Source organism: Sminthopsis crassicaudata, chromosome 2 (genome assembly GCF_048593235.1).
Source record: "Sminthopsis crassicaudata isolate SCR6 chromosome 2, ASM4859323v1, whole genome shotgun sequence".
Taxonomy (NCBI): domain Eukaryota; kingdom Metazoa; phylum Chordata; class Mammalia; order Dasyuromorphia; family Dasyuridae; genus Sminthopsis; species Sminthopsis crassicaudata.
This window is the reverse complement of record NC_133618.1, coordinates 39,929,106-39,955,037: the sequence shown is the minus strand read 5'-3', so window position 1 is coordinate 39,955,037 and position 25,932 is coordinate 39,929,106. Positions and strand designations below refer to the sequence as shown.

General features: G+C 38.4%; 1 protein-coding gene across 1 annotated transcript in view; it reads right to left on the bottom strand.

The window, feature by feature from the left end:
• The window catches only part of HYDIN (HYDIN axonemal central pair apparatus protein), a 414,007-nt gene that overhangs the window by 29,955 nt on the left and 358,120 nt on the right, over window positions 1-25,932 (bottom strand). Inside the window, 5 exon segments of the mRNA XM_074285934.1 lie at window positions 7,285-7,432; window positions 15,422-15,587; window positions 17,062-17,200; window positions 17,855-18,067; window positions 23,504-23,726. Coding sequence (XP_074142035.1) covers window positions 7,285-7,432; window positions 15,422-15,587; window positions 17,062-17,200; window positions 17,855-18,067; window positions 23,504-23,726 — 889 coding nt within the window.

The window sequence follows — 25,932 nt, the reverse complement described above, 5'->3', positions numbered from 1 at the left end:
GATGTATTTTTTACACTGCTATGACTTTCCAGTTAGCCTCCTTCTATAATAAGAGAAGTAAAGTTAAGTAAAATAAGGCAACATATTAAGAACTACATCTGTTAGTGGATTCTGCATTTGTACCCACAATTTGCTAACTCTGTTGCTTTTCTTTCCTTCTCATAGAGGACTATAATGTTAGGGAGGTAATACTATAACATACAAATGAGTTGGATTAAGTGAGGGAGGCTGGGCAAAGTCACCTGTCTCCCCTTCCCTGCCAGAGCCAAAGGGGGTCCAGGGGCCAGATATAGGTCAGGATGCCTAGAGATGGCCTGGATGCAGGGGGAGACCCTGGACTTTTTAAGCTGAGGTCTTTAACAGGCCAGTTTGCCTGGGGCAGCCCCATTCAGTGGTTCAGATAAGAAATGAGGCAGAGGGTTTTTTTTTTTCTTTTTCTTTCTACAAACTCTACACCAGGATGAGGGAAGTTTTCTTCATTTTGAGGTCTATGGAATTAAGAGTGGGTTCTGACACCTTTGTGTTGCTTCCTTTTACATTATTGTGATCACAAAATATTACTTAACTCTTTTAAAAATTATTTATTTAAAACTAAATTCAAAATAAGAAAAAAATAGAAAAACAGAAAAGAAAAAATTTTAAAAATGAAACAAATCATTATCATGTGCCAGCTGAACATTAGGGAAGATTCAAAATATGTAACAATAAATTTCCATTTCAATAAAGCATATATAAGAATAGATCAAGAAAACATATATAATAAGACATAATATTCATGACTGTCCATCTTTGCTTCTTTGTATGTTACTCTTTTGTTCTCTGCTGTGTACTTTTTATTTATTCTTTTTTTCCCTACCATCTTCCTCATTTCCTCCAAGCAGGCTACAGAAAACACATGTGTGTATACATATATGCACACACATACATATATTCACACCCACACATATCCATGCAACTACATACATACAGTGTTTACACATATGTAGATATACATCTAAAACAATATTAACAGGGCTCTCATATAATGTCTGTTGGTTGAATCTTTAAATTTGTCTTTATCTAGGATCAATGATTACTAGCCCTCCTTTTTTTTTTTTTTTTAAAACAAACTCTACTTCTGGTCCTTATAATAGTGTTAGCATAACTTGCTATCTTTGCTCTTTTATTTCCTATCCATGCTAACTCTTACTTCAATTCTACTCCTTAACTATGGGTTAATATAGGGAATAATATGTACATATATACCCACATATTTATCTATATCCCCATATATATATACACATACACACACACACCATAAATGGGTTAATAGGGAACAATATATACATACATATATACAAATATACATTTTTAATATATATGTATATATATACACACACACATATATATTACACACACATACACACACCATGAAGCTATAGCACTCTCCAAAATCTATAAAAATAAAAGGAAGGAGGGAATAGGATAAAGTAGGGTATGGAAGGGTATGTATAGATTTATGACAGTGGGATAAGTTCTATAAGTGAATGGGAATGGGAGGGGAGGGGAAGAAGATGGAGGGATCCATGGGTAGGAGGAGGATAGTTAAGGCAAGTTAAGGAGTAGAATTAAAGTAAGAGTTACCAAGGATGGGATGCTGGTTCTTATATGTTAAATTTTCTATTGACTTCAGGTTTGGTTGAGAGAAAGTCCTGAAAATCTATGAGTTTGATGAATGTCCTTTTTTTTTTTTCATTCAATATTATGGTTAGTTTTCCTGATAGGCCTAATTCTTTTGATTGTTAAGATACATTATTCCAGAATCTGCATTCATTTATTGGACTACTGATAAACACTGTACAATTCTAACAGTTACTCCCTCCTTTAATGATTTTTAAAAAGGTTTTTATATATTATATTTATTTATATGAATATATATTCAACATTCACCCTTGCAAAACTTTGTTTCAATTTTTTTCTCTTTTCCCCCATGCTCTCCCTTAAACTGCAAGTAATCTATATTAAATGTACATTTCTACTATTCATATTTCCACATTTATCATGCTGCACAGGAAAAATCAGACCAAAAAGGAAAAAAATGAGAAAGAAAACAAAAAGCAAGCAAATAACAGCAAAAAAAGAATGAAAATACTATGTTTCAAATCACATCCAGTTTTCATAATACTCTCTCTTGATGTAGATGGCTTTTCCATCACAAGAACATTGGAATTGGCCTGAAATCACCTCATTGTTGAATAGAGAACTATTACAGAAATAGAATATAGAGTTCTATCAGAACTGATCATTGCATCTATATGTTGCTATATACAATGTCTCCTGGTTTTATTCATTTCACTCAGCATCAGTTCATGTAAGTCTCTCCAGGTCTCTCTGTATTCATCCTGCTGTTAATTTCTTATAGAACAATAATATTCCACAACATTCATAGACCATAATTTACCCATCCAATCTGGTAACTGATTGGGCATCTACTCGGTTTCCAGTTTCTGGCCATTAACAAAAAGGGCTGCCACAAACATTTTGGCACATACAGGTCCCTTTCCCTTCTTTAAGATCTCTTTGGGATATAATCCCAATAACAGCAATGCTGGATCAAAGGGTATGCACAGTTTGATAACTTTTTGGGCATAATTCCAGATTGCTCTCCAGAATGGCTGGATTCTTTCACAACTCCACCAACAATGTATCAGTGTCCCAGTTTTCCCACAGCCCCTCCAACATTCATCATTATCTTTTCTTGTCATCTCAGCCAGTCTGAAAGGTGTGAAGTGGCACCTCAGAGTTATCTTAATTTGCATTTCTATGATCAATAGTGATTTGGAACATTTTTCATATGACTAGAAATGTTTTTAATTTTTTCATCTGAAAATTGTTCATATTCTTTGACCATTTATCATTTGAAAAATGGCTTGTATTCTTATAAATTTGAGTCAGTTTTCTATGTATTTTAAAAATAAGGTCTTTTTTTATCAGAACACTTGGATGCAAAAATTTTCCCCCAGTTTTCTGCTTCCCTTCTAATCTTGTTTTCATTCAAAAAACTGCTCTTTTCAACAGGAGTACTTTGAAGGCACTGATTATGTGAAGAGCCTTTTTTCCCCTACTGGATTATGCTAGTTTTTAAAACACTAATCATCTCGTGTGTGTGTGTGTGTGTGTGTGTGTGTGTGTGTGTGTGTGTGTGTGTGTCTATGAGAAAGAGGGGGTCAGAGAACCTTATGATTCTGACTGGGTTTCTTAGGATAGGGCCTGTTTTTTTTCTGGCCATTTTCAATATTTTTATTCGACCTGAGAAACCTGGAGTTTGACATTCACATTTTTCGTGTATTAAATTTGGGATTTCTTTCTGGCACTCAATTGTAGATTCTATTTTTATTTCATCCTCTGGTTCCAATGCTTATGATAATTTTTTTGGGGGGGAGAATCTGGTGATTCTTCTCCATGTCCTATTTTCCAGGTCAGTATCTTTGGATTGTATAGTTCCAATATTTCTTACCACCAATTTTTGTTTTATCCTTTATTTATTACTTTTCTCTAAGAGGTCCACTGTTTTTGCTAAGATCCTCTATATTCTGCTCTATGCTATTAACTATCTTTTCTAGTTTTAGAGCATGAGTTCTAATTTCCCCCTTCATTTCTCCAATAAAACCTTCCAGAAACTCCTCACATCTTTGTGATCAATCCAATGTCTTTTCTGGGATTCTACTTAGAAGCTGATTTTCAAGGGGATGAATGTTCATCTTAATAAATTTATTGGTGGACTCATAATCCAGGCTAAACTGGTTCCAGCTTTTCCTGTGGTGGCTTTATTACATAGCTATTATCTTCATTTCAAATTTTATCTCTTAATTCCACTATGCTCACTCATACCCTCAGTCTCTCCACCAATCCCTTTGACAAAGGGAATATATAAATATATCCCCTATTGAAGATTATGAGGGTTCTGGTAGAACTGAACGGGCTGGTAAAGTCTGAACAATGTGCTATTGCATCCAAATGACTCTTTCTTCTGCAACTGTTTGAGCTCCTGATAGCATGGAACTTTGAGCCCATCTTTGAGTCCAGGCTCAGGAGGGAATCCACAGTAGGGGCAGAGATCAGGGGCCGGGTGACTTGGCAGGCAGAACAATGGAGCCCTTGCAGTTTTTCCACCCCTGGGGACTTCACTGGACACAATTTGACTCTCCTTTTACTATTTTTAAAGGGAAGAGATAGAGACCTTTCATTTCACCTGCTTAGGGAAGTTGGGCTTCCTTTCCCATCGTTGCTTCTGGAACCCACTATTGCTTTATTTTGCCTTTTATTCTCCATCTCTCTCCCATCCACAGTCATTCCAAACTTTTCTTCTTAAGCTCCATCTCTCTCAGCAGATGTCTTTGGAGGAAATCCCAATCCTCCATAATAGCTCCCTATGTATTCCTCTTTTACATCTAAAAATCCATAGTTGTCTCCTACTTCAATCTCTGGAGAAGAGGCCTTTTGGCTCTCCAGAGACAGTCCTCTATTTGTGCCCTTACTCTTATCCATTCCCTTTAGCAGCTGGGTCCCTCAATCCTTCCTCACTCCTTCCCCCCCCTAACTATTGATTGACTTCTTTCCAAGGGTGTGCTAGTAAATATTTAACAACTGGCTCACCAGGAAAAAAAATGAGCCAAAAGCACTTTTAATATTTAATCTGCATTATTAGCATTTACCCATCATTTTCTTAAATCTTGACAATTAAAAAAAAGTTAAGTAAATTAGGCCCTGATTTGTATCATTTTCAGATTTCCAAGCTATAATAGCTCATGCTGAATGTTTCATGCTTCCTCTTGAGCCAGTTGGAATTGGTTCCAGCATAAGCTGGCCTTTAATCCAATGTCTACAAATATTTTCCATTATGCTTCAGAAAATCTTCATTTGACCTTGTTATCCTCCCTTCCCACTTCCATCCTGCCAAACTCCTAGAAAGAATTGTGCACACAGGCTACTTAACTATGATTCCCTTTTCTCCTCCTGGTGCTGTGCCTTCTAGCTGGATCCTTTAAGAGAAACGGCTTTGCTCAAGATCTCTAACAATCTTCCTCCCTCCCTCTCTTCCTCCCTTTCTCCTTTTCTCCCTCCTTTCCTCCCTCCCTCCTTCCCTTTTTCTCTCTCTCTCCCTCCAGCCTTCCTGCCTCCCTCCCTCCCTCCTTCCTTCCTCCCTTCCTTCTTTTCCTCCCTTCCTCCCTCCTTCCATCCCATAAACCTATAGGAGTAGAAAGTCTATACGCACAGATGGTCTTTTAAAAGTATCAGTTCAGTTGTTTATCAACTTAAAGTTGCACTAAGGTTTTTGGGACACCAGATCTCTGTACACTTTCCCTTGGTGTCTCATTTATTCCTATAAGTTTAGTTCCATATTTCTACTATCTCCATTTTGGAGTTGCTGATGTCTCTCAAATCTCCACAAAATTACCTTTTTGAGGCACAGGTGACTTTGTTATTGCTTAATTCAAAATCTTAGTATTGTTCTGTAGAGGATCCAGGATAAAATCTAAACTCCTTAGCTTGACTATTGTCTATTATCCTAGACAACTGACCATTGTCCTCAACAATCTGCCTCCTACCCATTTTTTTTTTCCTGCCAAGATTCATGCTGCAAATTTGACATTCCAGGCAACCTGGACTGATGTCTATTTCCTTTATTCAACATTTAGCTTTCGGGCCTTGTTATGGGCCAGAACTTGAAACAAGGTACTTAGTTCACACCTTTAAAAGAGTCCACACATTCACACCTTTGGAGAGCATATATAGGCTGGGGACTTCGGGAGATTCAGAGCCGGGATTCACAAGTCAGGCAGAAATATAAGCAAGAAGCCTTTCAAGAGGCTCTCAAGGCCAGACCCACAAGCCCACAGAAACCCACAAGCCCACTTTCTGGGAGGGGGAGTCAAGATTCATACCAACTTCCACATTTGTGCTGGCTGGAGACATTGGGAGGACGAGAGGTTGAAGCTGGCTAGAGGCTGAAGGAACCTTTGGATTCGGAGACATTCAGAGGGAGCTCTTGGAACCAAGAAGAGAGATAGGCTTCTACTAAAGCTAACTGGGCCTCAGGAAAAGAGACAAGACTTTGAAGGACACAATGAAGGATCTGGACTTTAACTCCTGGCTGCATTTGGGATTTATTGAACTGAACTGAAACGAAGGCTACCTCCAGAAGCTCCCCAAGAAACCTGCTCCCAGAGAACATTACAACTTAAAGAAGAGAACATTACAGGGCCTCTGCTGACTGGTGCAAAATTGTTCCTCTCCTTAGAATTCCCCTCCTCTTCATTTTTATCAATCAAAATGGTTCTGCTCCTTCCTGGTGCTTAGTGTCCTTTTCTCTTACATTTATTTTGAGCTCTATATTTACTCGTCTACATGTCGTATTCCCTTTCTTCTTGTCAATCACCCACAGTAGTGTAGTAGATAACAAATTTAGAAGACCTGAGTTCAAATTCTTCCTCACTAATTACTAGCTGAGTAGCCCTCAAGTAAGCTTAATGTGCAAAATGGGAATGGTAATCTTGCTCAAAGAGTTATTACCGGGATCCAATGCGATAATATATTTAAAGCGCTTTTGCAAAACTTCAAATGCTTCAAAAATAATAGTTGTTATTATTAGTAGAGACTGGTTTGCTTTTCTCTTTGTTTCTTTAGCAGTAATACTGTATTTTACACATTATGGGTATTAATAAATATTTGCTAAATTACTAAATGAAATTATTGTTATATATTTTAAACCTGTTGTGCACATATTTTTAATTTTTTTCTTTTTGTCTTTCCTTTTTCTATTTTCTTTTTAAAATTTTAAAATAAATAAATAAATACAAAAAAATTACTAGATGAAGATGCCAAAGGTAAAAGAGAATAAAGGAAACTGACCAATGTCACAAAGAGAGCAACAGAGTTGGGATTAGAATTCAGGGTTTCTGACTCCCAAACCAGGAGATTCTACACAGACTGTGATCAAAATGATGGGAATTATTAGCATATGTAGCCATCACACACATACACATACAATCATACAATACAAACACATACACATAAAATTACACACACACACACATACATACATACACACACACACACACACACACACACACACACACACACGCACAACACACTACCCCAAACATATACACTCTGCCTTCTCTCTGCATTAAACAAGATCATGGCCAATGGGAATTTGTACTACTGTGTGAAGTACATCTGGTCAACATTTTCAACAGTGAGCAGTAGTACCTAGCAAGAGACCTCTCCTTCTCCCTTGCTCACCTGGACATTCCTGGGATCACACCTTCCATGGGCTTTACAACCAGGTTATTGACGTAGCCTTCAGAAAAGCAAGAACTGTCTTCAAATGCAAAATTAAACTCTTGCTCCTCTTTGTTGATCATAAAGACTGTCGCTCGGGCTTCATGTCCTGAGAAGAAACCACCCATACAAGTTGGAGGTCTATATTTAATCAATGCTGACTCTATGGGTGATGGAGCACAGGGAGGGACACACTTTTTTAAAATATCTTTTTATATACAAAACATATGCATGAGTAATTTTTCAAGATTGACCCTTGCAAAAACTTCTGTTTCAACTTTTCCCCTCCTTCCTTCCACTCCCTCCCCTAGATGGCAGGTATTCCCATACATGTTAAATATGTTAAAATACAATAAAATATATATTAAATACAATATATGTACAGATATTTATACAGTTATCGTGCTGCACAAGAAAGATTGGATTTAGAAAGAAGGTAAAAATAACCTGAGAAGAAAAACAAAAATGCAAGCAAACAATAACGGAAAGAGTACAAATGCTATGTTGCGGTCCACACTCATTTCTCAGTGTTCTTTCACTGGGTGTAGCTGATTCTGTCCATCATTGATCAATTGGAACTGAATTAGATCTTCTCTTTGCCAAAGATTTCCACTTCCATCAGCATACATCCTCGTACAGTATCATTGTTGTGTATAATGATCTCCTGGTTCTGCTCATTTCACTAAGCATCAGTACCTGTAAGTCTCTCCAAGCCTCTCTGTATTCATCCTGCTGGTCATTTCTTACAGAACAACAATATTTCATAACACTCACATACCATAATTTATTCAGCCATTCTCCAACTGATGGGCATCCACTCAGTTTCCAGTTTCTGGCCACTACAAAAAGGGCTGCTACAAACATTTTGGCACATACAGGTCCCTTTCCCTTCTTTAGTATTTCCTTGGAATATAAGCCCAGTAGTAGCACTGCTGGATCAAAGGATATGCACAGTTTGATAACTTTTTGAGCATAGTTCCAGATTGCTCTCCAGAATGGCTGGATTTGTTCACAACTCCACCAACAATGCATCAGTGTCCCAGTTTTCCCCCATCCCCTCCAACATTCATCATCTTTTTCCTGTCATCTTAGCCAATCTGACAGGTGTGTATGGCATCTCAGTCTTGTTTTAATGCTGATCAATAGTGATTTGGAGCACTTTTCATGTGACTACATATAGTTTTAATTTCTTCATCTGAAAATTATCTATTCATATTCTTTGACCATTTATCAATTAGAGAATGGCTTGAATTATTATAAATTAGAGTCAATTCTCTATATACTTTGGAAATGAGGCCTTTATCAGAAATTTTAGCTGTAAAAATGTTTTCTCAGTTTATTGCTTCCCTTCTTTTTTTTATTAATTTTTATAATTATAACATTTTTCTTTTGACAGTACATATGCATAGGTATATATACATATACATATATATATATATATTTTTTTTTTTTTACAACATTATCCCTTGTACTCCCTTCTGTTCTGAATTTTTCCCCTCCTTCCCTCCACCCCCTCCGCTAGATGGCAGGCATTCCCATACATATTAAATATCTTATAGTATATCCTAGGTACAATATATATTTGCAGAACCGAATTTTGTTGTTGTTGTTGCAAAGGAAGAATTGTATTCGGAAGGTAAAAATAATCTGGGAAGAAAAACAAAAAAATGCTCACAGTTTACACTCATTTCCCAGTGCTCCTTTTCTGGATGTAGCTGATTCTGTCCATCATTGATCAATTGGAATTGGATTAGCTCTTCTCTCTGTTGAAGATATCCACTTCCATCAGAATACATCCTCATACAGTATCATTGTTGAAGTGTACAATGATCTCCTGGTTCTGCTCATTTCACTCAGCATCAGTTGATGTAAGTCTCTCCAGGCCTCTCTGTATTCCTCCTGCTGGTCATTTCTTACAGAGCAATAATATTCCATAACCTCCATATACCATAATTTATTCAGCCATTCTCCAACTGATGGGCATCCATTCAGTTTCCAGTTTCTAGCCACTATCAAAAGGGCTGCCACAAGCATTTTGGCACATACAGGTCCCTTTCCCTTCTTTAGTATTTCCTTGGGATATAAGCCCAGTAGTAGTATGGCTGGGTCAAAGGGTATGCACAGTTTGATAACTTTTTGGGCATAATTCCAAATTGCTCTCCAGAATGGCTGGATTCTTTCACAACTCCACCAACAATGCATCAGTGTCCCAGTTTTCCCACATCCCCTCCAACATTCATCGTTATTTGTTCCTGTCATCTTAGCCAATCTGACAGGTGTGTAATGATATCTCAGAGTTCTTAATTTGCATTTCTCTGATCAATAGTGATTTGGAACACTCTTTCATATTAGTGGAAATAGTTTTAATTTCATCATCTGAAAATTGTCTGTTCATATCTTTTGACCATTTATCAACTGGAGAATGGCTTGATTTCTTATAAATTAAAGTCAATTCTCTGCATATTTTGGAGATGAGGCCTTTATCAGAACCTTTAACTGTAAAAATGTTTTCCCAATTTGTTACTTCCCTTCTAATCTTGTTTGCATTAGTTTTGTTTGTGTAGAAACTTTTTAATTTGGTGTAATCAAAATTTTCTATTTTGTGATCAATAATGGTCTCTAGTTCTCCTTTGGACACAAATTCCTTCCTCCTCCACAAGTCAGAGAGGTGAACTATCCTTTGCTCTTCTAATTTATTTATAATCTCATTTTTTATGCCTAGGTCATGAACCCATTTTGACCTTATCTTGGTGTATAGTGTTAAGTGTGAGTCAATGCTTAGTTTCTGCCATACTAATTTCCAATTTTCCCAGCAGCTTTTGTCAAATAGTGAATTCTTATCCCAAAAGTTGGGGCCTTTGGGTTTGTCAAATACTAGATTGCTATAGTTATTGACGATTTTGTCCTGTGAATCCAACCTATTCCACTGATCAACTTGTCTATTTCTTAGCCAATACCAAATGGTTTTGGTGACTGCTGCTTTATAATATATTTTATTATGGGCTGCCTTCATTTTATTTTTTTCATTAGTTCCCTTGAAATTCTTGACCTTTCGTTCTTCCAGATGAATTTTGTTGTTATTTTTTCTAGGTCATTAAAATAGTTTCTTGGGAGTCTGATTCATATAGCACTAAATAAATAGATTAATTTAGGGAGTATTGTCATCTTTATTATATTTTCTTGACCTATCGAAGATGAGTTGATATTTTTCCAATTGCTTAGATCTGACTTTGTGTGGAAAGTGTTTTGTAGTTTTGTTCATATAGTTCCTGACTTTGAGGATACACTTTTAAGTTTAATTGGTATTATTGACATTTCTCCCATCACTTTCTTAAGTCTAGATGCTCAACAAACCCTGGTCTTTAGCTAGTTTTCAAAAGGGAGAATGTTCCTGATAATTTATCAATAATTTCTCTCTTGTAAGCTGGGCTGAGCTGGTTCCACTCATTCCAATGGCAGAGCTTAAAGGAGTGTACAAAAGGTATGATGCTTCTTAAGTAGAATTTTTATTTGATTCAGGACATGACTTTGGATGGGTCTCCTTTCAAAGTTCTGTTCTGGCTAGGAAGGGATGCTGGCTTACCAAAGGCTAGTCCCGGAAAGCTCAAACTCCAGCAAGTCCTCCTGAGCTACAAACATGTGAATGCAGATCTGATAACAACCAGATGCTGACTTGCAAAGGCTGTCCCCTCCCAGGGAATGGTTTTTTAGCCAGGACAATCCATGAAATGTGGGAGGATTACAACCACTAAAGGTGAGACTGCTAGGCCAAGGGGTATACACAGTTTTATAACTCTTGGGGGATAATTCCAGATTGCACTCCAAAATAGTTGCATCATTTCACCGTTTCACAAACAATGTATTAATGTCCCAATTTTCTCATGTACCTGCCAATACTTGTCACTTTCCTCTTCCATCTCTTTAGTCAATCTGATAGGTGTAATATATCTCCAAGTTATTTTAATTTGCATTTTTCCAATCAGTAATGATTTAGAACATTTTTTTTCATATGACTACATATAGTTTTGATTTCTTCATCAAAAACTGCATATTTGCATCCTTTGTCATTTGGGGAATGATTTGTGTTATTATAAATTTGACAAAGTTATTTATACATATGAGTCCTTTATCTGAGCATCTGTCCATGAAAATTTTCTTAGCAGAACACTTTTGAAGATGGATAGGGTGAAAGGATAAACAGGAAAAATAGGCTAGAGGAAAACACACAGTAATCACAATTGTAAAAAAATTTATAACAAGTTCCTCTGATAAAAGCTTCATTTCTTAAAAAATAGAAAACTGAGTCAAATTTATAAGATACAAATTATTTCCCAATTGACAAATGGTCAAAGAACATGAAAAGATAGTTCTCAGATAAAGTAAATTGAAGTTATCTATAACTGTATGAGTAAATATTCTACATCACTATTGATGAGAGAAGTGAGAATTAAAACAACTCTAAGCTTCTTCCCCACACATATCAGATTAGCTAATATGACAGAAAAGAAAAAGGACAAATATTGGAGGAGTTGTGGGAAAATTAAGACACTAATGGTGGAGTTGTGAACTGATTCAACCATTCTGGAGAGCAATATGGAATTATTTCCAAAGAGCAAATAAATGGTACATACTCTTTGACACAGCAATGCTAATGCCAAAGATTAAAACAAAAACAAAAAAGGAAAAGTACCTCCAGGTACAAAAATTTTTATAGCAGCTCTATTTGTGGTGGCAAAGAATTGGAAATTGAGGGAATGCTCATCAATTGGGACCAGCTGGGGAATGATTGGACAAGTTGTGGAATATGATTGTGATAGAATACTATTATGCTATAAAAATGATGAGTAAATGTTCTCAGAAAAAACTGAAAGGACTTAAATGAACTGACATTAAGTTAAATGAACAGAACCAGGAGAACACTGTGTGTAGTAACAGCAATATCATGTGATAATCAATTGTGAATGACTTAGATATTCTTAGCAATACAATGGTTCAAGACAATTCTGAAGGACTTATGACAAAAATGTTATCTACTTATAGAAAAAAGAACTGATGGAATCTGAATACAGATTGAAGCATATTATTTTTTCATTCTTTATTGTTTTCATAGTGTTTTTTCTTTTTTGGTATGTGTTTTTTAATAACATGATTAATATAGAAATGTGTTTGCAAGGTTATCCATGTATAGCACATATAAAATTTCTTTCTGAGTGTTCCAAACCACTACTGATCAGAGAAATGCAAATTAAGACAACTCTGAGATACCGCTACACACCTCTCAGATTGGCTAAGATGACAGGAACAAATAACGATGAATGTTGGAGGGGATGTGGGAAAACTGGGACACTGATGAATTGTTGGTGGAGCTGTGAAAGAATCCAGCCATTCTGGAGAGCAATCTGGAATTATGCCCCAAAAGTTATCAAACTGTGCATACCCTTTGACCCAGCCATACTACTACTGGGCTTATACCCCGAGGAAATACTAAAGAGGGGAAAGGGACCTGTATATGCCGAAATGTATGTGGCAGCCCTTTTCATAGTGGCCCAACTGGAAACTGAATGGATGCCCATCAATTGGAGAATGGTTGGGTAAATTATGGTATATGAAGGTTATGGAATATTATTGTTCTGTAAGAAATGACCAACAGGAGGAATACAGAGAGGCTTGGAGAGACTTACATCAACTGATGCTGAGTGAAACGAGCAGAACTAGGTGATCATTATACACTTCAACAATGATACTGTACAAGGATGTATTCTGATGGAAGTGGAAATCTTCAACATAGAGAAGAGCTAATCCAATTCCAATTGATCAATGATGGACAGAATCATCTATATCCAGAAAAGGAACATTGGGAAATGAATGTAAACTGTTAGCACTACTGTCTATTGTTAGGTTCTTACTAAGTGCTAATGAGATAATGAGATATTAGGTTCTTACTAAGTGCTAAGTCGGTACTTAACAATTCTCTAGTTCTGGCCTTTACTGGGAGTTTTACTCCTGGGGAGGAGCTTGCATGCTTAGGAGGAGCAAGTTCATTGGTTGAAGTAATTTTTCCCAGAAGCCCTTGCGTTATCCCATCCCATTCTCTGGGAGGATTAAAGAGGGTGGCACTCGAAAGATGGAGAGTCTTTTTTGGACCAGACTTGAGGTGGCTCTCTGGAGGAAGAAGTCTCTCCTCTAGACCAGAGAGCAATCGGCAGTTTCTGGAGACGACAGCATGTTACAGTCTATCTACCCAGGTTACTTATACCTTCGGAATCCAATACTTAATGTGCAACAAGAAAATGGTATTTACACACATATATTGTATCTAGGATATACTGTAACACATGTAAAATGTATGGGATTGCCTGTCATCTAGGGGAGGGAGTAGAGGGAGGGAGGGGAAAATCTGAAAAAGTGAATACAAGGGATAATGTTATAAAAAAATTACTCATGCATATATACTGTCAAAAAATTTTTATAATTATAAAATTAATAAAAAAATAAAATAAAATTTCTTTTCTTCTTAATGAAGGGAAAGAGGAAGAAAGAAGGAAGAGAATTTGGAAGACCAAATTTTAAAAAATGAATATTAAAAATTGTTTTTACATGTAATTGGGAAAAAATTAAAAGCTCAATTAAAAAATACTGCATCTCTGTGCTTCCCTCTGAATTCCCTTCTGTTCTCCTACATGTATTTTCAAAATTAGAACAATGACCACCTCTAAAATTTAATTTTTAGATCAAGTAAATAACATGAAAATTATCAGTAAATTGTTATAGAAATAAACACTGATATATGGAACTTTCAGTAAATAAGGTGATAGAAGTCAACAAAGGAATATTACAAAAAGGAAAGGATTTTCCTCAACATCAAGAAAATCTGAGCAGATCATTAAAGTTATTGTGTAAAAATGTGGTTTACAGAATGATCCATCAGCAGAAACCTGGACTTGCTGCTAGGATTTTTCTATAGCAAGTTTTAGAGCAGAACTATATACTAGAGGGGTGAGATGGTCAAGAATGACTTTAAGGCTATAACATGGATTAGAAGAGATGAGCTATTTTTCAAGGATTCAAGGAAATTCCAATAGACTTGTGAAGGAGAGAGCCACCTGCATCCAGAGAGAGGACTATGGGAAATATGAATCAAACCATGGTATTTTCACCTTTTTCTGATGATGTTGTTTGCTTGTTTTTTCTCTCTTGTTTTTTTTTTTTTCCTTTTTGTTCTGATTTTTTTTTGCACAACATGACAAATATGGAAATATGCTTAGAAGAATTGTACATTTTTTAGCCTATAATTGATTGAGGGGGAGGGGAAAAGGGAGGGAGAAAAATTTGGAACACAAGGTTTTGCAAGGGTGAATGTTGAAAACTATCTTTGCATCTATTGTGAAAAATAAAAAGCTAATATTCTAATGTAAAAAAAAAAGATGAGCCAGATTCAGGATTGTGACAGCAATCTTATGGCTGGGCCAACATAAGGTAGGAAGGAAATAAGCATGTATTAAGCACCTACCATATGCCAGACACTGTGTTAAGGGCTTGATTCTCATAACAACCCAAATAGTTAGATGCTATGATTATTCCCATTTTATAGCTGAGGAAACTAAGGCAGGGAGAGGAAAGTGGCTTGCTCAGGATCAAAAAGCTAGTGTCTAAGGCATTAAGAAGGGATTTGAATTCAGGACTTCCTGCCTTCAGGCCCCATGCTCTATCTCTTCTGTCACCTAGCTGTCTCTGACATAAGATAAAGTATTGTTTATATGTATAGTTATATTGGGGATAACTCTGTCAGTCACCTTTTGACCAATAAAAGTCAGTTGTACATTGTAAACCACAGGCTTCTTTTTGCTAAGGTGGGTGAGAAGATTGACAGTCAACAAGCACTCATTAGGCACCTATTGTGTACCATCCTGGGGATGGGGAGAGAAATGGTTTTATGAAAAGTGGATTGTTTGATTACAGTGACAGCCTGTGCTCTTTTTAGGGCAGGAGATAGGCAGCTGATTTAGGGTTCCACTGGTAGAGCTGAAGCTATTTCTAGGAAAAGGGAATGGGGCTGGGGCGGTAGCCCCTGACATTCCTGGAGTCAGTCTGTCCTTACCCATCAGGAGGGAGCTGAAGGTGAGATGGGGCACATCCAGAGATATCAGTGGGTCTGTGGCTCTGCCCACCAGGAGGAAAGGGACTGAGATAGCGTGCTCAGGGATCAGGAAAGTCCAGAAGGCCTCTGTGAGCTCCAAGCCCTGAGGAGTGAACTGGAACGAGATCTAGGAAGAAAAGGGAGATTGGGTTGCTGAGAGACCCTGCCGTTCCACAGCCTCCCTGCAGCCCTGGGACCTCAGGGCTTGTGTTCCCCCTTGCTAAGGGATTGTCACCACCCAAAAAATGCAGTCTTAGACATTTCACAAGACTAGTGCCTTGTGAGACTGGCCCTGGAGAGTGGCCCATGGCCCCTTGAAACTTGTAACCAGGGGTTGGGGCCTGAAGACTTTCAGCTCTCCAATTGTGGAAGAAGGAAACAAACATTTTTTGTCTCTTGGTGATCCCTCCGCACTTTGGGGCTTTCTTGGCAAAGACACTGCATTTCCTTCTCTAGTTCATTTTACAGATGAGGAAACTGAGGCAGACAGGATCAGACGCAGCTGGTCTAAAGCCAGGTTTGAACTCAGGAAGGTGAGACTTTCCTGACTTCAGCTTTACCCACTGGGCCATCTAGCTGCCAAGCGCCCATTATGTGCCAAGCCCTTTATGCAGGTTTTCTCCTTGGATTCCTCAATAGCCCTGGAGGCAGGTGCTGCCATTGCCCCCACTTTACAGGGGGGACAGAGGCGGATGGAGGTCCCACGAACATCATATCTGAACTGTCCTCTTGGCTCCAGGCTCTGACTTTAACCAAGCATCTCTCAGAAGATGCTCCTTCCCAGTAAAGTGGCACCATCCTCATCCTCTGTGTCCTTCAGCAAATACCTTCTAAGTGTTGACTATATGACAGATTTGGAACCCCTCCCAATCCCAGCAAAACCTCTCTCGGGTTCTTCACTTGAAAAACAGACCCGAACATTTAGGGGAGCTTTGATTCTATATGAATTTGGGAGAAACTAGCTTCTGGTTTTCACGTATCCATTTATCTATCCATCCATCCATCTGCCCATCTATCCATCCCAAGCATTCTGAACTTAGGATCCAGAGATGCCCAAAGGCCTTGTGGATAAATTTCAGGGGGTTCTCTCTTAATTTGGATGGGAGAAAAGAACACTTTTTCTTCAATATAAGTGGTCACCTTTGTGATCCTATGTGTTTTATTTATGCATTTAAAAACTGTTTTGAGCAGGGCCCATGGGTTTCATCAGGACATAACAAAAGGCTTAGAAGTCCTGTGTATCCATCCCAACAACATTCCCTAAGTGCACAAGGTCTTGGTGTTTTGCCAGTATGAGAGTTATTCAGTGCCCAAAGATATTGATTTAATTTCACCATTTTTTTTGCTAGATCACAATTTGTAGTTGCAGCCACATTATCCAAAGAATAGCTTTTACATTTTGGCAGAAAACTCCTTAAGATATATTAAAGATGAGGCAGCTAGATGGTGCAGGGGCAGCTAAGCGGTGCAGTGGAGAGAGTATCAGTCCTGAAGTCAGGAGGACCTGAGCCCAAATCTGGTCTCAGACACTTTCCTAGCTGTATGACACCAATTGTCTCAGCTATATATATAGCTTCTATAGCTTCTCCATCACCACTCACCTCAGCTTTTTTCTCTGGATGAATTAAGCCTCCCTCTGTCAGACACATAAAAGGTGAAGGATTCTGGAGATTTTCTTCTTCTTCTGAGACCCAACGGTAGGAATAGGTCTTATTGGTAGGGTTCATAATAGTGAAGGTCCTGGCCGGGAGAAAGGAGTTTACAAGAGAAAATTTCAAATTTTCAAAACAAACAGGTCAAGGATTCATTGGGCATTTTAATAGCACGTCTCTATTCTAATTGAACTGGAATCCCAGACCAGAATTAAATGGCAGGCTTAGTGGAACATTCTGTCCACTAAAGGCTTCATGACTTCCAGTCCTTGGAAAAACATTGAAATCAGAGAGACATTTTGGTCTTATTGTGTCTCCAATCCACTGCTTTTTGAATTAGAATTAGAATTCAAATTTGAATTTGAATTAGAATATTAGAATAGATTAGAATTAGAATATTAGAAGAGGTCAAATTGCCCAATTTGTACTGCATATAATTTGCTTTAAGTATATATTTGTAAGTTGTCTCTTCCTATTAGACTGTGAACTTCTCTAAAACAAGGGCAGTCTGATTTTTCATCATCAGGGCTGGGCAGATGTTTTTTGACCGCCAGAGGCTTGGTGTTCCAATACTTAGCTCCCTCAAGGGTTCTGTACTGTTGGACTTTGTAGTGAGAAGTCTTTGGCTTTTCTCCAACCTCCTGTACTGCCCCAGGGCTTCAAGTCTGCCTTGAAGAGAAGGCCTTCCCCTGAACCCTTTGGAAGAAATAGAAATAATCAATGAATAAACAAATTAACTCACTGAATGTTCCTTGTTCCCACACCCAAGGCGGAAAACTCAATCACTCTCGTGTTGACATCCAGGGGCTCCCCATGTGGCCCGCCTAAGTCTGGATTGCGCTTGTGACTGCTGATGTAATCAGATTCGACCAGATCAAAATGGCAATACGGTAAGAGGCTTTTCCCTTTCACAGCGACCATCAGGCCTTGGGCTCCTGGAGCCAGGTTAGGGATCCTGAGGAGAAGGAGAGAATGATGTTTCCAGTTATTTTTCAGAATGGGCTAGGATATGATATGGCTTTAGAGGGCCTCCTGATTTCCTGAAGCTAAGATGCTAGTCCTCTCCTTCTGCCATCTCTATACACATTCATCTCTCTCTTTTTTATTTTATTTTCTTTTGTGACTGAAATTATTTTTTTTAATTAAAACTTTTTATTTTTCAAAACATATATGACAATTCTTCAACATTTGCAACATTGCAAAACCTTCCAATTTTCCCTCCTTCTCCCATGCTCACCCCTAGATGGCAATTAATCCAATATATGTTAAACATGGTAGAAATAAACGTCAAATCCAATATATGCATACATAGTTATACAATTATCGTGCTGCACAATAAAAATCAAATCAGACCAGAAATAAAAAAAGAAAAAGAGAAGCAAAATAAAATGCAAGAAAACAACAAAAAGAGTGAGAATGCTACACATCCATCTCTTTAAAGGCTTCTTTATTCAGCAGTGCTGTCAAGTGCTGAGTTGGTCCATTTCCAGAACCCCATAATGTTTGCTTGGTTTCTCCAAATGCTTCTAACTCTCCTTTTCCCTCATGTCACAAATGTCATTGATCTTGTCTGAAAATCAAATCTTCTTTTTTAAGTGTTTATTTATGGCTCAGGGGCCTGACAACAGAAATACCTGTGATGTCATTGGCCTATTATAGAAGAAATGTCATTTAAATAAATGATTCAGGAGGAGAAGGAGGTTAAAAAATAGCCCAAGTTTTGCACAAGAAAATTAAAGTCTATTTAAAATAGAACAAGGATCTGAGAAACAAAGTGCTGACCAAAAATACTTCAGAGAAAGTGAATGAGTTGAAATTGGAGCAGCAATGCAATTGGAAAAAGAAATGACTTAGGATGAAACCACAAAAGATATCCTCAAATAGATAAGATATACTATAGAGTAATTAAATAGGAAATTTATTGTGAAAAATGGCAAGGAGGTGGTTATGACTGAAAAACAATTGAGCAGCAATAAATGTTATGGTGCCATAGAAATGTCAGATTGAAAAATGAAAGAAAATAAAGAAAGATATATTGCAAAACAAGAACACAGCCAGACTCATGTACACATATTCAATTATATAATTATAATTTGGTTGTAGATCTGCATATATATATAAATATAATAGAAATATGTATATATATATATATATATATATATATATATATATATATATATATGAAAGAGACAGAGATAGAAGAGGAGAGTCAAGAAGAAAAGGGAAACAGACACACAGAGACAGAGAGTGGGAGAGAAAAAGGGAGGGAAAAATAGAGAGATAGAGAAAGATACAGAAAGAGACAGTGGGAGAAAGAGGGAAAGAGACAGAGACACACACACAGAGCTAGATAGAGACAGAGAGACAGAGACAGACATAAAGAGAGATAAAGAAGGAGGGAGAAAGAAAGCATTTGAAGGGGAGCATGGTCTCCATTTATTTAAGAGATCTTTAAGAGAAAGCCACAGAAAGCAGCTCTATATAGGAAACCCTGCTCTGGAGCTCACAAATTCCCCTGTGTCTCTTTTCATTTATCCCTACTCTTAGAAACCTGACTCTTCCCAGAAGACACGGCCTCTTGGCCAACATCTCTCAGACAGGTTCCTCCCTCTTCCCCAAACACGGGGCTGAGAGGAGTCGATCTAATTCTCACAGTTCTCCCATTTCAAACCATCCCTTACTACCATCACTCAGCACCCTGGCTTCCTTTGAAATTCACTCCTTGCTCTGGTCATCTGTCCCACAATGCCCAGGTCACTCTCTCTTTCTCGAGCAGTTCCATATCTGGCTTTTCTCTGGCTCTTACTTGTTCCTTCTTAGGGACCTCCATACACATAATGCTGTACTCTCAAACACGTGGGCCACCAAGTTTTACCATCCTTCTAAACTCCCATGCTCTCCATTTTTATTCCCTCATCCAAACCCAGGGATGCTCATACTTCTGCTCTGACCATCACATAACCCTTCTCCTATCACTCAAAACTCCAACATTCCTCTCTCCAAAACCTCCTTTCCTTTAATCTCTCCTTCCACCTCAGTCTTGCACAACCTGTTCCTCATGCTCCTTGGGTACTTTGATGCCTTCACCCCTTCCTATTTTCTGCTTCCCTATCCTGCTCTGCTTCCCAGTCTTGATCCAATCCAGCTATACACTATCAGCTGCCCTTGAATCCTTTATCCTCCTGTGCTATCCCTGGTCAGACCCTTCCCCCAACCTTGATTTACCAGCACCAGCCATTTTCTCTGAGCCTTGAGGGAATCCCACCCTTGGCTGATTAGGTTCACTACAAATTTATGATCTCCCTTGGGCTTTCACTGGCACATGACGACCCTCTTCTTATTTCATTACGGATCCCTCTCCACAACAGCTATTCCAAATCTCTGGCTTTAGACTTTCTGCACCATTTCCTTGCCCTTTTCTCTCACCTCCTACTTTACTCAAAATAAAATAAAATAAAATAAAAGCTCTCTTTCATGAACTCCCTTTTTGTCTTCTACTCTATACCCGCTCCATTCTCTATCATCTCACACTCTTCCCTTTTCTTCACTAGATAGTGAAGAGATGGGAATTCTTCTTGGACTCTCCGTTTTTCTCCCCCAATCACTCTTCATCTCCTTCAGGAACTTGCCATGTCAATCATTATCTACTCCCTCTCATCTTTGAACTTTTCCTGAATTTAGCATCTTATTCTCTTTAAAATTAACTTGACTTTGTCATTCCCTCAAGCTGCATCTCTTCTCATTTTCAAAGTCCTAGAAAGGCCACTTCACACTTGTGGAGTCCACCTCATTTCTAAATATCTTGTGGTCTGCTTCCCAAAGCTTGACCAAAACCTCTCAGTAAGGAACTAATGATCTCTCAACTATAACAACAGTGATAGTGATACTGACAATTATAATAAGCTTTGCCCTGGACCCTTTATTCTCCTCTTCCTTGGTGGGAATCATCTCCTCTCACTGGCTCATTATCTCTATAAGGAGGATGTTCAACTTTATATACCTAGCCCTAATTGCTGTATTACTGTTCCCACATTGTGAATGCTCTCTGCTGGCTATTTCCAACTAGATCTCCCAAAGTTTTCTCACATTCTCACATATCTAAAGCACAATTTGTTTTTCCTATCTTAGCTATTCCATTCAGTCTCCCAAACTTCTGCCATGCTCCTACTTTGGAGGCTAACTTCTTTTATCCCTCTATATTGTCTCTCTTGATTACTTCACATGCTTCCATGTGTTGTACCTATAATCTCTATGCAGATGACTCCCGGGTCTATACACAAGCCCCAGTCTCCCTCCAGAGTTTAGAATTAAATAACCAATTGCCTCTTGGGCATCTATATCTGTATATCTGCTAGATATTTCGAACTCAACACATCTCAAACAGAATTCATGATTCTTTTCCCCCAAAGATACACATTTTCCCCCTTTACACATGGTTTTCCCCTAGTAAATTGCAAGAGTTTGGTAGGCAGGGTTATTCCATTTTTGTCTTTGAATCCTTGACACCTAGCACAATGCCTTGCATACAGAAGGTGCTTACTAAATGTCAGTTGCATGAATCAATTTCAGAAACATTTGAAATGGGACACAGACTAAATGAACATCTAGTTCACTAGCTGTCTACACATTTGTTTGATTCCATTTTATTGAATGCTAACAATTCTCCTTATTTTTTGTTAATTTGATTGTCCTAATTGATATTATGTTTTAAAATAATTTTTAATATTTTGACGTTAATTTAGTGTTAACATAGTTTCTACAAGCAATGAGAGAACAAGCTTCTTGGAATAGAGATGGGATAATTGGGCAACTGTTGTGCTTATTTCTCTTCCCTGAAGTGTTAGGTACTCTTTACATCTTCCTTGGGGCTATGTACAATTTCTTTTTTCTCCTGTCTCACTAAAGGAACTGTCCATCTTCCAAAAAGAAGTTCTCATTTGAGTTTCCAGGAGTAGCTAATTTTAAAAATCTTGAAATATATGGTAATCATTTTTATAAGTATAGCTTCAGGAACTAGGAAGTACCAAGCTCTTAAGAAGAGCAGGAAAAGTCTAAGCTACTGAAAAGGGACCATTCAGGGTTCCATTAAGAAAGAACAGGGCTTAGTTGACAGTTTGACACTTTTGCAGGGCACCAGAAATATGTCCTGGGGCTAATGCTTGAAAAAGGATAATTTCTAAATAGTCCCAAATGTCCTCTTGATTGGCACAGTGACCCTACAGAAATCAATGAAAGGCAAGAAACACTGAATTTGAAGTCTGTAACTGGGGTTTTGATCTGGTATTTATGATCTGTATTACCTTGAAATCATTTAATCTAGTTGGGCTTCAGTACTCTCATCTGCAAAATGAGTAGATCAAAATAGAATATCCCTAAAGTCCTTTCCAGGTCTTTAGTCTATGGATTTGTCTCTCTGTGGGACAAAAAAACCCTAGGAGCTAGATTATGAGCCTCCTCCTACTCAACTCATTAGTCAAGAAGACAGAAATGAAAAAAAATTTGCTAAAATACTTGGAGTCCCCCAGAAAGCAGGTGATAGATAAATATAAGTTGTTATTAATAGAATTCTTAGTCAAAACTTAGCTGGAATTGTTCTCCAGAACTTTAAACATAAATTATGTGGGCAGTCATCTGTGATGATCTAGGAGTACTAGGAAGGTTACAGTTTAAAATTATCTCCCTGAGTCAGATGATTAGAGTATATGAAATTCTGTCATAGTCACCCATTGCTTTGGGATGAACTCCATTTTCCCTTTGCCTGAAGTGGTTCACTTTTTACATTTCTTTTCCTTATTTTCTTTTTTAAAATTCCTGGAAGGGAAACAGCTAAAACTAATTTATTCTAAGGAGTTAACGGGTTAATTTCCTTTTTGAAAGGACAGTATGGGTAGGGGAGAACACTGCAAGGCTGCAATTAAAGAAGGAATAAGATGCTGAAAGGGAGGGGAAAAGTAGTGAAAAAACATTTTCATCTACTTAAAATTTCACTGGAACAAATTTGTGAGTGGTGTTGACCAGCAAGTCAGCCTGATGATGGCCAAGACCAGGGAAATTCTGGGGTCCTCCTCCTCCCTTCTCTGCTGATTCAGCACAAGTAGGTCGCCAACATCAGCCAGCTGGAGCAACAATGGAGCCTTGAGCTCCTCAGGTGAGTGTCTTTTTGGTACCTAGGAAGGGAAGAACTCTCTGGCTGGGATTCAGGCATTCAGGGATAGCCCCAAGGGAGCCAGGGTTGTTACTCCTGTGGCCCTTGGGATTCTATGAGCCCAAGACAAGAGAACCCTTCCCAGGGAGACGATGGGAGGTGGGAAAGGGATAAGTATGGATGGACCCATTGCCAAGTCCAGGACAGCATCTGTTAAGACATGGCTCTGGAGGAATGCTTTCTTACTGGCAGTATATGCTGTTCTCAAACTCGCCAACTTCCAGGGGAGAGAATTTGACCTTGATTTTCTGACTTTTCCCAACTGGGATGACGCCGCTGATGGGCTCCATGGAGAAAGGGTAGGTGGAGGAGGTGCTGTAGGCATGGGATAAAAAGCTCTCTGTGGTACTTCCCCCACGGAAAGTCCCCCCACTGCTCAACTCCTTGCGGGCTGTGTCAAATATAGTACCTAGGAATATAAAGGAAACAATTAATGCTGAATTATTCAGGATCTCAGAGATGAGAAAGGTCTCAGAGAGCAGATCTTTTGCCTCTTTTTGTATCACTAGCACTCATCACCAATGCCTGGCATACAGTAGTATTTAATAAATGTTGACTGATTGATCTCATTCAACCTGTGCAGGAACCAGAATTCCTTCTGTCACATGATAAAGGGGATATTTTTGCTTGAATAGCTCCAGTGATTTCCCAAGTCTGCCAGTTTTATTTTCAGGGAAAAATAAATAATCTACCATTTCTGAGGTTGCTAAGACTTAGAAAACACCTTGCATACATTATTTCATTTGAGCCTCAGGCAGGTGGTCAGTCCACATTCATAAAGCATCTATTTTGTAGCAGGCACTAAACTAAGAGCTGGGAACATAGAGGAAGGCAAGCTTGCGGTCGTGCCCATCAAGGAACCTACATTCTAATGGGAAATGCTATATGAACTACTCTTTTCCTGCAGGATCTAAAGTAAACTCAGAGAGAGAGAGAGAGAGAGCGAGCAATAGCCGCGTACGGGACGGCTCCCAGGGAAGGGCACTGTTGTCAATAAGGAGGCAGAGAAATCCAGAATCACAGGATCCAAGTTCAAATTTGCTCAGACACGTGTAAACCATGGGCTCTGAGCAATCACTTTCGTCATCTATAAAATGAAGATTAATAATAGCATCTCCCTCCCAGGGTTGTTGTGAGGATCCTATGAAATAACATCTGTAACATGCCTAGCATAGGGCCTGGCATATAGTGGGTATTATATAAATGCGTGTTATTATTATTGTTATTATTATTATTATTATTAATTATTATTGAAGGATTGTTGTGAGGATCAAAAACTCTTTGCAAACATTAAAAGTGCTCAAATAAATACTAATTATTATTATTTCCATAACCTACAGATGAAAGAACCAAAGCTTGGGGAGAATCACTGGTTTGCTAATTAGGGTCACCTAGATGATAAGATCAAGAATCAGAAGTTGAATCGAGGTTTCTCCTGAGGCTAAAGACTGCACTTTTTCTCATGTTTTCCCTGCCCCAGGTCCCTTTGATGCACGAGGGTAACTTCTCTATGGTGAGAACTGTCCAAATTCGATTCTTCAGGGCAGCTAGAAGGCACCAGTCCTGGAGTCAAGAGGACCTGAGTTCAAATCCACCCTCAGACACTTAACACTTCCTAATTGGGTGACCCCAGCAAGTCACTTAACCCCAATGGCCTCACAAAAATCCCCAAACAAATGTGATTCTCCCCCTCAATTTCCAGGGTCATCTGTTGGGTCCTGATGAGGGCATTGTTTGGTTTCTGGAGTGCCCCACAATCTTCCACAAACACCTTTTGTTGGTTCACTGTGGTAGGTCGATGTCACCCTACCTTTCAATGATGAGGGCAAGCCACAAAGGTCACCATGAAGATAATTCAATCTATCAGTAAATATTTATTAAACACCTAAAATATGCCAGATACCATGCTAGGCACTAGGGACACAAATACAAAGAAGGAAATTGTCCATATTCTAAAGAAGTCTATATTCTAATGGAGACAAGCATGACATAAAATATATTCAGCATAAATATAATGTGAATAGATATATTTTTTGCCATAATTTTCAGCCACATCCACTCTCTGTGATCCCATTTGGTGTTTTCTTGGTAAAAATAATGGGGGGCTTGCCATTTTCTTCTGCAGTTCATTGGATAGATAAGGAAATTGGGCCCAACAGAGTGAAGTGACCTACCCAGGGTCTCCCAGCTGAGGATTTGCACTCAGGTGTTCCTGACAAACATATACAAGGTCATTAAATATGAGTTAGTTTGAGAAGGAAGACACTAGTCTTTGGGGACATCAGGAAGGGTTTCCCATAGGAGATGATGACACCTGAGCTGCAATGTCTGGCACATCGTAGGTGTAAAGAATGACCCCTGCTGTTCCTCCCAGGGACAACAAGCAATGATTTACTGCTCCAGATCACAGCACATCCCTGACCATCAGATTTCCTGACCTTGCTAGTTTTTACTAGCAGGATAATAGCAGGGAGCATTTATGGAGGCTGGCAAAGCACTTTACCTATGTCACTGCATTTGGTAGGATTGATAAAGCTTGATCATTAAGCAAATGATCCCTGTATTTAATCTATCAACTGAGACCTCTGGGGGAACCTGGAAGCTTTCTCTATTTG